This window comes from Cebus imitator, unplaced genomic scaffold (genome assembly GCF_001604975.1).
Source record: "Cebus imitator isolate Cc_AM_T3 unplaced genomic scaffold, Cebus_imitator-1.0 Scaffold301, whole genome shotgun sequence".
NCBI classification, from domain to species: Eukaryota; Metazoa; Chordata; class Mammalia; order Primates; family Cebidae; genus Cebus; species Cebus imitator.
The window spans coordinates 2,370,625-2,382,410 of NW_016107616.1; the positions used below are offsets into that span (position 1 = coordinate 2,370,625).

The following is an 11,786-nucleotide window of genomic DNA, read 5'->3' on the forward strand; positions in this document are numbered from 1 at the left end:
TTTCACCGTGTTGACCAGGATGGTCTCGATCTCTTGACCTCGTGATCCACCCGCCTCGGCCTCCCAAAGTGCTGGGATTACAGGCTTGAGCCACCGCGCCCGGCCAGTGCTTTCTTTTTTTAAGAATGAAATAATGAAATGCTGAGGGGCTGGGCACAGTGGTTCACTCCTATAATCCCAGCATTTTAGAAGGCTGACACAGAATGATCACTTGAACCCAGGAATTCAGGACCATCCTGGGCAACAGAGTGAGACCCCATTTCTACTACAAATTTTAAAAATTAGCCTGGCATGGTGGCATGCAACTGTACTCCCAGCTACTTGGGAGGCTGCGGTGGAAGGATTCCCTGAGCCAGGGAGCTCAAAGCTGCAGTAAGCCATGATCGCATCACTGCACTTCAGGCTGGGTAACAGAGTGAGACCTGTCTCAAAACAAATCAAAACAAAACAAACAAACAAACAAACAAACAAAAAGGCAGCCATGTGAGGTGGTTCACACCTGTAATCCCAGCACTTTGGAAGGCTCAGGTGAGTGGATCACAAGGTCAGGAGATCGAGACCATCCTGGGCAACATGGTAAAACCCCATCTCTACAAAAAATACAAAAATTAGCTGGGTGTGGTTGCACGTGCCTGTAATCCGAGTTACTTGGTCCGTCGAAGCAGGAGAATGGCCTAGGGAGTTGGAGGTTGCAGTGAGCCAGGATCACACCATTGCACTCCAGCCTGGTGACAAGAGTGAGATTCCATAGACTAAACCCTTATATTATAAAAAAAAAAAAAAAAAAAAAAAAAAAAAAAAAAAAAAAAAAAAAAAAAAAAAAAAAAAAAAAAAGGAAGAAAAGAAAAGGAACTACAGGGTGAAGAATATTCCTGTTTCAGTTCCAGGCACAAAGAAGTCCAAGACAGCCTTGATACAGACTCTCCAGATCCTTGGAATACTCTGTCCTTTAAAGTTCCACCCAACAACAGTATGTACCAAAAAAGCTGTTTTTAGCTACCCCATAATATTCTGAAATGATTCTCTGTAACTTCAAAACCCTTCCTGTCCAAAGGAACAAGCAAACTAAATCTGCATGCAATCACAGTTTGTTTACCAAATTGAACATTTTTGGACTTGATCTGTTAGCGGAGGTTAATTCCGAGCTGGCCGGCAGCCCTGATATTGTGTGGCATCTGCACAATAAGAATGGTTTGAGTGGAATCTGTTTAACTACATCTTTCTTAGAGAACAGGTTGAACTTCCTATGCCCTTTTGACCAAGTGTCCTCATAATGGGAAGTATAAAACCAAAACCCTCCAACTATTCAGAGGCTAAAATCTTCCAACTGCTACTAATCTTGGCCAGTAATATCCAAATGCTAATTTCAATTCAAGATTTTCACTTAGATGATGCTTTAGCATCTGGGTTAAAAAGATTCCAGAACATAGGGGATCAAATGTTAAAAACAAAGCAAATAAACCTAGGGCTATTCAGGGAAAGGCAGTGAAAGAATGCAATGTCTTCGCTGATCAGATTTTCTCTGCACACATCAGTCCTACAAAGAAGTTTAATCTTCAAATCAAAGGACAAATATAGTAAAAANAACAACAACAACAACAACAAAAAAAAAACAACAAAGAAAAATCATGTTGGCCAGCAGAGAAATTCTGTTTCTGCCTTGTTACAGAACTTCAGTTCACATCAGACCTTGCCTAAATTGTAGTCATAATGTGCATGCATCTCACAGGAGTATTCATTAATTAACCAGTAAAAACCACCAGGTAGATCCCAGTTGAATCTAAGGCCTCTAGAAAACACCAGACCCGAAGGAGCCTGGAGCTCAAGGTCGACTCAGCAAGACCACTCCTCTTACCCTGAGATAACCCCAGAGCTTTCCCCCAGTTTAGTTAGGGATAAAGAATGTATCTCCAAAGCAGGTTAGATGCAGAGATAACTGCTTCCCGTCCTTCAAGCAATCTAGATAAGAACTCAAGTGGTCTATTTTGAATTCCTTAGCATCTTTTGTTACAGCCACTCCCAATTCCCTCCTAGAGACATTATCAACAGAATTTGGGAAATCAAAGCTATTTAAAAGTGAAATGACAAGACTCCTGGTTGTCAAAACAAAAGGTCCATCATAACAAAACCTTTTGTCTCAGGCAAGTCCCTGAAGAGGCCATGCATAAACTAATTTCACTATTGCAATTGGGCTGTTAGGGGAAATAATGGTTGAAAGCCCCAAACTGTTAGTCCTAGAAGCAGCACACACAGGCATGTTCTGTGCCATCTTCAAACAGATTGCCTTGGTAATAGAACTAACAAACTAACCCGATAGCTATTCATTCTTCTTTTTCTCAAGAACGCATCATATCGTTGAAAGATGTCAATATTAGGACTAAACCTATTAAGCCCAAGTGGTTTGCTCAATTCTAGAAAGAAATGAGCTACAGTTGCTAAAAGCTGCACTGTCCCATTACTACAACATAAATTCAAAGCTTACACCAGTGAGCAAGTGCAATCTTACAAGTATTTCACTTCAACTCACTTAACACACCTACTAGCAAAGAAGCATGTCTACTGATGCTTTCAGTCAAAGATTGGAGGAAATAAAATTCACCTATTTTATGTACTGTCTCATTCAAAAAGTTAAGATTATACTTATAAAATGAAGTAAATATAAACAAATGAATACAGAATATAAAATGAAGCCACAGATGGCAGATCCCAAATGTGTGACCAGAGTCCTATTTAATGACAAGTATTAGGAAGGTGTGTTACTTGGTGTGTATGAGAAACTTGGGGCTGAGTGAGGTGGTTCACGCCTGTAATCCCAGCACATTGGGATGCCAAGGCGGGTGGATTGCCTGAGGTCAGGAGTTCGAGACCAGGCTGGCCAACATGGTGAAAACCCAATCTCTTATAAAAAAAAAAAATACAAAAAATTAACTGGGCATGGTGGCGGATGCATGTAATCCCAGCTACTCGGCAGGCTGAGGCAGGAGAATCGCTTGAACCTGGAGGTGGAGGTTGCAGTGAGCCGAGATGGCTCCATTGCACTCCATCCTGAGTAACGAGGAAAACTCCAAAAAAAGCAAGAAAGAAAAGAGAGAAAAAAGAAAAAAAGAAAGAAAAGCAAGCAAGCAAGCGAGAAAGAGAGAGAAACATGGAAGTGAGTATTGATGCAGCATGGGTTTCCATGGATTCTGTATATTCCAGCATTAGGCAAATGGCAACACCTGTTCATGTGGCAGGGTTGCCTCTCTATAACTTTCCACAATAGGCTTTTTTGTGTGAATTTTTTCCTAACATTCTATCATACTTCTGATGTATCTTCCAAAATTAACTCCAGTTATAATTTAGGAATGTAACAAGAGAATCAGTTTGGGGACACATGACAATAGCTGCACTAGACATTTCATTGTGCGTGCACCATACATACACAAAAACATAATTCCTCTTTGGATTATAATTCACTAAGTAAACTTTGGAGGCATCATATGGTAGCTTTATACACTTCACTCTCTGAAAAAGCGTAACAGTTGTAGTAATTAATGTAAAGACTAAGGAGTAAATTAGAAAGAATCCAATGGATTCTTGTGTTTACCTTGAACTTAAGTTACAGGTTAAATGTTTCCCCAGCCAGCAAACTGGAGATTGTGATGAGAAGGGGTGGGAAGAAAAGCTAGATGACATGAGATTCTTTCTAGCTCATGGAAGATAAGATATAAATTCCTAGATTTCCCACTCTTAACTCCATAAAAATATAAAGTTCTCGAAACAGCCGGAAGTTCCTGATCTAAATTCCATTGCATGCTTAGATCCCTAACGATGTGTCTTCGCAAAGTTCCTGCAGCGCTGGGAGACGAGCAAGGCACAAGTGTCTCCTAAAAAGCCGCCATCGAGTGCAGGAGTTTGAAGAGGAGAAGAGAAGGCGCTGCTTTCACCTGCTCCACTGGAGAGACTTGCTGGCAGCGCACCGGCAGCGCGTTCCCGCCCAGCCTTGCACCACCCGGCTTTGACCCTCAGCTCCCTCCCGTTGGTAAAAGCTTGGGTACTTCCCAACCCAGGCACCTCATCTCGCGTCCAAAATGGAATGTGTCCGAGCAGACAGGAGGGAAAGCTACCTTTTGCGTCGTTTATATTATGAATATCTTTGTATGATTTTAAACCAGCCTGCCAAACGCACGCACGTTTTGGAAGGTAACCCAGCCGGCGCGCGTCGACTCCCGGAGAAGAAAGCAGCCTCCGCCCCGCGCCGGGCGGGCGCCCCCTGCTGACCAGATGGGCCGCGAGCGCCGCGGCGCCTGCGTTCACTGGCGGCTCAAAGGATTCGGGCGTCGGGCGAGCGGCTGTGGCTGGAGAGGCCCAGCTGTCCCGCGCCAGGAGCCCCAGGACGCCCCGGAGCAGACCGTAGTAACCTCGTCCACCCTCACCCCAGGGGTCGAGGGACTTAGAGCAGCGCCCGGAAATAACGCATGCCACGTCCCTTTCCATCTCTGGTTCCAAATCCCTGCAGAAAGACGAGAGCCCTAGAGAAACGTGGAGAAGGCAGGGTGAGAGCGCAGCGAAGCAGAGAGCGCGCTGGGGACATTCTAGAGAAGAGCTCAGAAGGCGGCGGCTAGTTCCAGGGTGGCTGCGAGTGGATTGGGTTATAGCTGGGCGAATGAAAGCACCATGTTTTCCTAACACTGCTTTCAAGAACACCCTGCGTGGGGCAAGATCGCAGGTGCTATTCGGGAGTTATGACCGTACAAGCAGGTACTTCCCTGTAAAGTAAAAGCATTCTGTAAGTCGTTCGATAGAATGCAATATTAGGCGTGTGTATGCGCGAGTTTTAATTTTCCACTGGTGCTCCCCCGTGCAGGCACGTTTCTTAGTAAATGAACAGCAGCTGGAGCAGTGCATAGGTATGCATTTTCTCTCTCCCTCTCTTAAGTGGGAAAGAATAGTACACCTTCAACCTGACAACAGGATCTTGAGAAATGTTCTAGCAAGAAAAGTGGGAAACGAAGGATGACTTCTAGTTAAGGGAAGGAGGAAATTTGTAGGGAAACAGTGGGCCAACCCTTCCCTCACCCCCCCGCCCCCCCATTTCGGAAGCCCATGCTGTCCCCCTGAGTAATCATGTTTGTGTCTATTAATGAATTAAGTTAAAAGGCTTAGACGGTAGACTTTAGCTATTGCATGAGGCAAAACAGTAAGGAAGCTCCTCAAAAAGCCTCCACACATAGATAACCCCCTTAAAAATGAAATTCTAATAAACGGAAAAACTACGAGTCGACACAATCAAAAGCAAATCCCGGCAAGAGCAGAAGGTACTTGAAACTCGAATCTGCATTCCGTTCCTCCCGTACAAGGCTCGGAGGTGGGGGAGGCGGTTTGTGCTGGTGCCTGGTGTATAATCGGGTTAATCCAGTAGACAAAGAATAAACCAATAGCCCTCCCACCTCACTTCCCGCTCCCCTTCCCCTCCCCCTTCTGCTCCCCCGGCCTCAGCCCGGGTCACCCCCTCCGCAAAGGTGAACAGAAATGGGGAGAGGTAGACTTGAAATGGGTTCCGGATAAAGTCTTAGAACCTGCAACTTGTTTTCATGCTAACACTGCGTGGCCCTGATTAGTCTTGAATATTCATTCTCCTTTCCTGGTGGCAAGGAGAAAGTTCCCTAAGTTAGCTCAAGCCTCGGGCTCGTCCTCGGTGCCTCTGGGGAAACCTTAAGGTCAGTGTTTCCTTGAAACTAGATAAACTGACCCCGCCGTGCCCAGCCCAGCCCCGCGGGCGCCCCGCGTGACGGTGCCGGGGCTGCAGGACCGGCCTAGGGACACGCGGGGCGGCGCGGTTGCCCTTTTGAATGCCTCCTGCGGCTCGGAGCGCTGGCGGGCGCTGGAGTGTGAGTGAATGTAGCCCCGCGGAGCCAATGAGCTGGGACCGGATGCGATATATCCTCTGGGACAACAACTGCTCTGTTCCGCCTCGGATCCACATGACGCCATTTACTGCTGCCGCGGCCGCCGCAGAGCTCCCTGCCTCCTCCGGAAAGGCGAGGGCGCAGGCCATCGGCGAGCCCCCCCCGGCCGGGCCCCAGACCCTCCTCCTCCTCCTCCTCCTCTTCCTCCTCCTCCTTCTCCTCCGCACCCACCGCCCCCGCCTCGGCCTTGCTGCCTAGCCTTCACAACGCCCAGTCTGCACCACCGAGAGCTGCGCGCCGCAGCGCTAGCGGAGGAGAGGGGCCGGCGGAGCGCGCAGCGCCCAGGCCCCCGCGCCCGCCCGGCCCGGCCCGGCCCGGCCCGGCCCGGCCCGCGCCCCCGCGCCGCCTCTGCTACGACGCAGCCCCGGCCGCACCACTTGGCGATCTGGCTTTAGGTTCTCTGTGAGGCCGTTTTATTTTCCCATTCGCTCATCTGCTAGGAAAAAGGACTTGCCGTTGGCGCTTCGGCCTCTTGTTCATTGAGAAAAAAGAGGAAATACTCCGCGTGCGCTTCTAGAAGGGGGGTCGTCTCCAGCCCCGAACCCCGGAGTGTTCATCAGCAGGGAATTTGGCTCTGAATTTTCCTGTTTTTTCTTCTCCCGCCGATTGCTCTGAAGTTGGACTGAAGCAGAGATTGGAAAGAAAGGAAAAAAGTTTGCATCGAGACTGGATTTATTTGCACATTGCAGAAAGAAGAGAATCCAAGGGAGAGGGGTTGGTGCAAAGCCGCGATCACGGTGAGGCACGTTTGGCTCTTCCCCTCCTGGCGCTGTGGCCAGCGCGTTGTGGGCAACATGGAGTAGGTGCAGCCGGACCGGGAGTTGGGTCCGTCTCTCCCCGAGCCTCCCTTTCTCAAGTCCCGCAGGGTCTCCCTGAGGATCCGGGACACTCCCCGCGGACCTGTCTTGGGGCTCGGGCTCGGCCTGCCTCTGCGGGGACTTGTGTATGCACCGGGTGCAGGGTCCCCGGCGGGCGATCCCGCGCGCCCCCTCTCTAGGGGGTTGGGACGGAGGACCGCTCGCCTGAAGCCAGCTCCCAGCCGTGCACTGGCCTCGAATTCGGCGCTGAAAGCGGGAGGGAGAGAAAAGCACTTTGTGTTTCCCGGGTCGCCTTTGCAGGCGCCCGCATTTCTAACCTGTTCTTCTCAGCGGAAGGCAAAGTCCGGGGTGAGGCTGTCCCTAGGCGGGGCGCCGGTGGGACTGGGGGACGCAGGTTGCTCACCTCGGGGGCAGGAGACCCCGAGGGTGAGAAAAAGGCAGGCTGCCGGGTGGAGGGAGTCCCCGCCTCTGCTCAGTGTGGACGGTCTAGCCCGGAGCGGGTGGGAGCGTCGCCCTGCCTGGCGCCGGGTCTCTGCGGTTCGGAAGTGCAGCTCTCTCTCTTTTCCGTCCTTCGTGGTCAGCCAGGGTCACACTTATTTTATTTTTGGAAGCCTGGTCTGACCCAGCGCAGGAAGAAAGTCATCAAATGGTCGCGATCATTTCCATTACCTGAAAGTAGGTGGCAAAAGAGGCAGTTTTGTATTTCCTTTTGTTGTTGCTGTGTTTTAACTTGGAATCTTGTGTGTTTTTTACAAAGCAGTTTCTGTGTCCGTTTGCCCCACCCTAGAGCTGAAGTTCGTTCCCCCTAATCCTTAGTCTGATCACACACTGTTCTTAATGGGGGTTTCAAAGCACTTTCAAAGGGGAGGGGGGACTGGGAAAGAGAAGAGGGGCGGAGGTGGGGAGTGGAGCTTCGAAGGAGGAAGCCAGGGATCGGATGGGCAGAAATCACTTAAAAATAAAAATAGAAAAGCCTCTTTTTCTCCCGAAGATGCTACTTTGACTGCAAGCAAATCTGCACCGAAAGTTACAGCTCGAGGAGCTGGATCCTGCGCGCCCGGAGTGAGCAGTGGGGCCCTGGAAAATGCCCTTTTTTAAAAAAGCAATTTTTCTTTCACTTTAAGAAATATGATATCTTTTTTTCTCTCTCTCTCGACCCGAAGGGAGATAGGCGTGTGCAGATCACAGGCAATGCCCACCTCGGTCAGTGCAGCGTGGAGTCGCTGTGTGTGCGTGGGTTGGACTTGCGCGTCCCGGCTTCGTGTCTCAACTCTGGCAGGGCTTTGGAGCTTGCGGTGTCGGGGTGGGAAACCTGTGCCGGATGTCCGAGGGGCTTTGCAGAAAGCCTGGCAATGGGCGGCGTGACCTCTGCCTGGGGGCGGAGTGGCTCCTTGGGGCTGGAAAGCAGTTCTCTTGAGGTGGGGGAGATCTTAGCTGGGGAGAAGGAGGCGGGGGAAGTGTGCTCCTGCATTTCGTGACACGTTCCCTTCGGAGGCGCCCGCGGCCCCCGCCTGTCTTTGAGTCTGGGGATCGTAAGCGGGGGGGCGGGGGGCACCCTGGCCCTTGGACAGCGTCAGTCCGCCTGGAGAAACGTCCCCTGGGGATCGACTGTGTCCCACCTGCTGGGGACGGTGTTGGGGCGCAGAGAGGCGTGAAACTAAGTGAAAGCAAAGGGCAGCGTTGTCTTCTGCCATTCTTTGAAGGTGAGGAGATCCGGTTTCCAGCTCTGGCTTGTTCCGAATTGGGAGACGTTTGTCACCTGCCTTATTGGCTGTGGCCTGTATTCTAAAGAGCGGAGATTGGATAAAGGTCCACTTTTGCATGTTTTATACTATTTATTGTCATATAGGCTTGAGAAAGGGGGTGATCCTTTTGAAATTTAAGAGGGACTGCAATTTAAGGAATTCCTTGACAAGGCTGGGTGTGAAGTGTGACATTTGAATTTTTAAAACACTTTTCTGGTTATTATCACTTCGTTTGTGTTCTCAGTTAATTTTTTGAAAAGAGAAAATTAGTTGAGCTTTTGACATGCTTTATTTCTAAAACAGGGAGAACAACCTTTTAGCTGCAGAATCCTAGGTGGTGTTCTAGGCTAACAGACTATAAAATACTTAATTCTCAAATGGTTAAGAAGTTGAAAATAAATTCTCGTCTTCTTGTTTATTGTGTAAGTTTGCTTTAATGTGTTTCTGGCACCCAATAGGATTTAATTTGCTTTTAGTTCTCTAACTTTGTGCTACAGTACAATTAATAAAAAATGGCATGATTATTGTAAAATTGGTAACTGTTCTTGGTGGGCATTTTACTTTTCTGTATGCCATATCCATTCTACTGGGTTTGAAAAAGTTACAGAATACCGGATAAGTCATAAAGTGTTTGCTGTAAAAGCAAAAGCTAACAACCAAGAATCTTCTAGGCTGCATTATTAATGCTTAAGGCAAAAAGACCATGAGAAATGGAAACCTATTTCACATTTTGAAAGGATTTTCAACTTCTGAAAACGTTGGTAACAGTGTTATATTCCAGCAATACTTTCTTGCGATTTTTACATTGAACCTGAACCTTGCAAACTGTATGTTTATTTGAATATGGAATTCTTACTTAAGTGACTCAAACAAAGATCAGCTTTGTGTTGTTGTACATCACGGGATTACAGAATTGTCAGTAGCCAGCCATAATTTTTACTTTTGGGTACATGCGTCGTTGATCATATGGCTAATACCTCCCCACTGTCATTCCATTTCAAATCCTGTTTCTCTAGGGAGAGTGGGAAGTGAGGAGTGAATTCAGGTGGGCGGAGAGTGGAAAGTATCTTAGAGTATAAACCGTTCTTTCTTCTTGGCTTCCTCAGGAGTTCAGATGTGTTCTAAGCCTGCTGGAGTGACCACACTTCCAAGACCTGATGGAGGCCAGAGCTCAGAGTGGGAACGGGTCGCAGCCCTTGCTGCAGACGCCCCGTGACAGTGGCAGACAGCGTGGGGAGCCCGACCCTAGAGACGCCCTCACCCAGCAGGTACATGTCTTGTCTCTGGATCAGATCAGAGCCATCCGAAACACCAATGAGTACACAGAGGGGCCTACTGTCGTCCCAAGACCTGGGCTCAAGCCTGCTCCGCGCCCCTCCACTCAGCACAAACACGAGAGACTCCACGGTCTGCCCGAGCACCGCCAGCCTCCTAGGCTCCAGCACTCGCAGGTTCATTCTTCTGCACGAACCCCTCTGTCCAGATCCATAAGCACGGTCAGCTCAGGGTCGCGGAGCAGTACGAGGACAAGTACCAGTAGCAGCTCCTCTGAACAGAGACTGCTAGGATCATCCTTCTCCTCCGGGCCTGTGGCTGATGGGATCATCCGGGTGCAACCCAAATCTGAGCTCAAGCCAAGTGAGCTTAAGCCACTAAGCAAGGAAGATTTGGGCCTGCACGCCTACAGGTGTGAGGACTGTGGCAAGTGCAAATGTAAGGAGTGCACCTACCCAAGGCCTCTGCCATCAGACTGGATCTGTGACAAGCAGTGCCTTTGCTCGGCCCAGAACGTGATTGACTATGGGACTTGTGTATGCTGTGTGAAAGGTCTCTTCTATCACTGTTCTAATGATGATGAGGACAACTGTGCTGACAACCCGTGTTCTTGCAGCCAGTCTCACTGTTGTACACGATGGTCGGCTATGGGTGTTATGTCCCTCTTTTTGCCTTGTTTATGGTGTTACCTTCCAGCCAAGGGTTGCCTTAAATTGTGCCAGGGGTGTTATGACCGTATTAACAGGCCTGGATGCCGTTGTAAAAACTCAAACACAGTTTGCTGCAAAGTTCCCACTGTCCCCCCCAGGAACTTTGAAAAACCAACATAGCATCATTAATCAGGAATATTACAGTAATGAGGATTTTTTTTTTTTTCTTTTTTTTAACACACATATGCAACCAACTAAACAGTTATAATCTTGGCACTGTTCATAGAGAGTTGGGATAGTCTTTGCTGTTTGCGGTGAAATGCTTTTTGTCCATGTGCCATTTTAACTGATAGGCTTGTTAGAACTCAGCTAATGGAGCTCAAAGTATGAGATACAGAACTTGGTGACCCATGTATTGCATAAGCTGAAGCAACACACACACTCCTAGGCAAAGTTTTTGTTTGTGAATAGTACTTGCAAAACTTGTAAATTAGCAGATGACTTTTTTCCATTGTTTTCTCCAGAGAGAATGTGCTATATTTTTGTATATACAATAATATTTGCAACTGTGAAAAACAAGTTGTGCCATACTACATGGCACAGTCACAAAATATTATACTAATATGTTGTACATTCGGAAGAATGTGAATCAATCAGTATGTTTTTAGATTGTATTTTGCCTTACAGAAAGCCTTTATTGTAAGACTCTGATTTCCCTTTGGACTTCATGTATATTGTACAGTTACAGTAAAATTCAACCTTTATTTTCTAATTTTTTCAACATATTGTTTAGTGTAAAGACTATTTATTTGAAGTTTTATTATTTTATAAAAAAGAATATTTATTTTAAGAGGCATCTTACAAATTTTGCCCCTTTTATGAGGATGTGATAGTTGCTGCAAATGAGGGGTTACAGATGCATATGTTCAACATAAAATAGAAAATATATTAACGTTTGAAATTAAACTGAGCTGTTTTGTCTTCTTTTATCTTTTGTTTCTTTCAAGTGCAAGAAACTGCATTTTATGTTAAGGGTAACATTTTAGTGAAATAGTTCATCACTTTTCTGTAGAATTATTTTATGATTGCTACTTTAAGCTGGATTTGATGATTTTTCAGAGACAATTCCAGCAATCGAGAGCTAACAACATTTGACTTACCTATCTGTACTCAACATAGGAGAGCTTATTATAGCTATATCATTGTTCTTGTTCTCCCCACCCCAATTTTTTTTTTTTTTTTTTTTTTTTTTTTTTTTTTTTTTCTTTTTTTTTTTTTTGTTTTTTTTGTCAAGGCTTTGTTTTTAAAAAAATTTTTTGAACTGATTTATAAGGGAGACTTTCCTTAAAA

General features: G+C 47.1%; 1 protein-coding gene across 3 annotated transcripts; it reads left to right on the forward strand.

The window, feature by feature from the left end:
• Window positions 1–6,160: 6,160 nt before the first annotated feature.
• On the forward strand, window positions 6,161–11,402 carry SPRY2 (sprouty RTK signaling antagonist 2). 3 transcript variants are annotated; one of them, XM_017502850.2, is made up of 2 exons: window positions 6,161–6,685; window positions 9,618–11,402. In XM_017502850.2, exon 2 carries the CDS (start codon window positions 9,669–9,671, stop codon window positions 10,614–10,616), a length of 948 nt encoding a protein of 315 aa, XP_017358339.1. In that variant the 5' UTR covers window positions 6,161–6,685; window positions 9,618–9,668; the 3' UTR covers window positions 10,617–11,402. The 3 variants fall into 3 exon arrangements, with proteins under 3 accessions (XP_017358339.1, XP_017358342.1, XP_017358340.1); XM_017502853.1 differs by lacking the exon at window positions 6,161–6,685 and adding an exon at window positions 7,195–7,441; XM_017502851.2 differs by lacking the exon at window positions 6,161–6,685 and adding an exon at window positions 7,639–8,575.
• Window positions 11,403–11,786: the final 384 nt, after the last annotated feature.

What these genes read in the sequence shown, in the direction of transcription:
- SPRY2 (XM_017502850.2), top strand. Translation starts at nt 9,669, where the DNA reads ATGGAGGCCAGAGCTCAGAGTGGGAACGGGTCGCAGCCCTTGCTGCAG.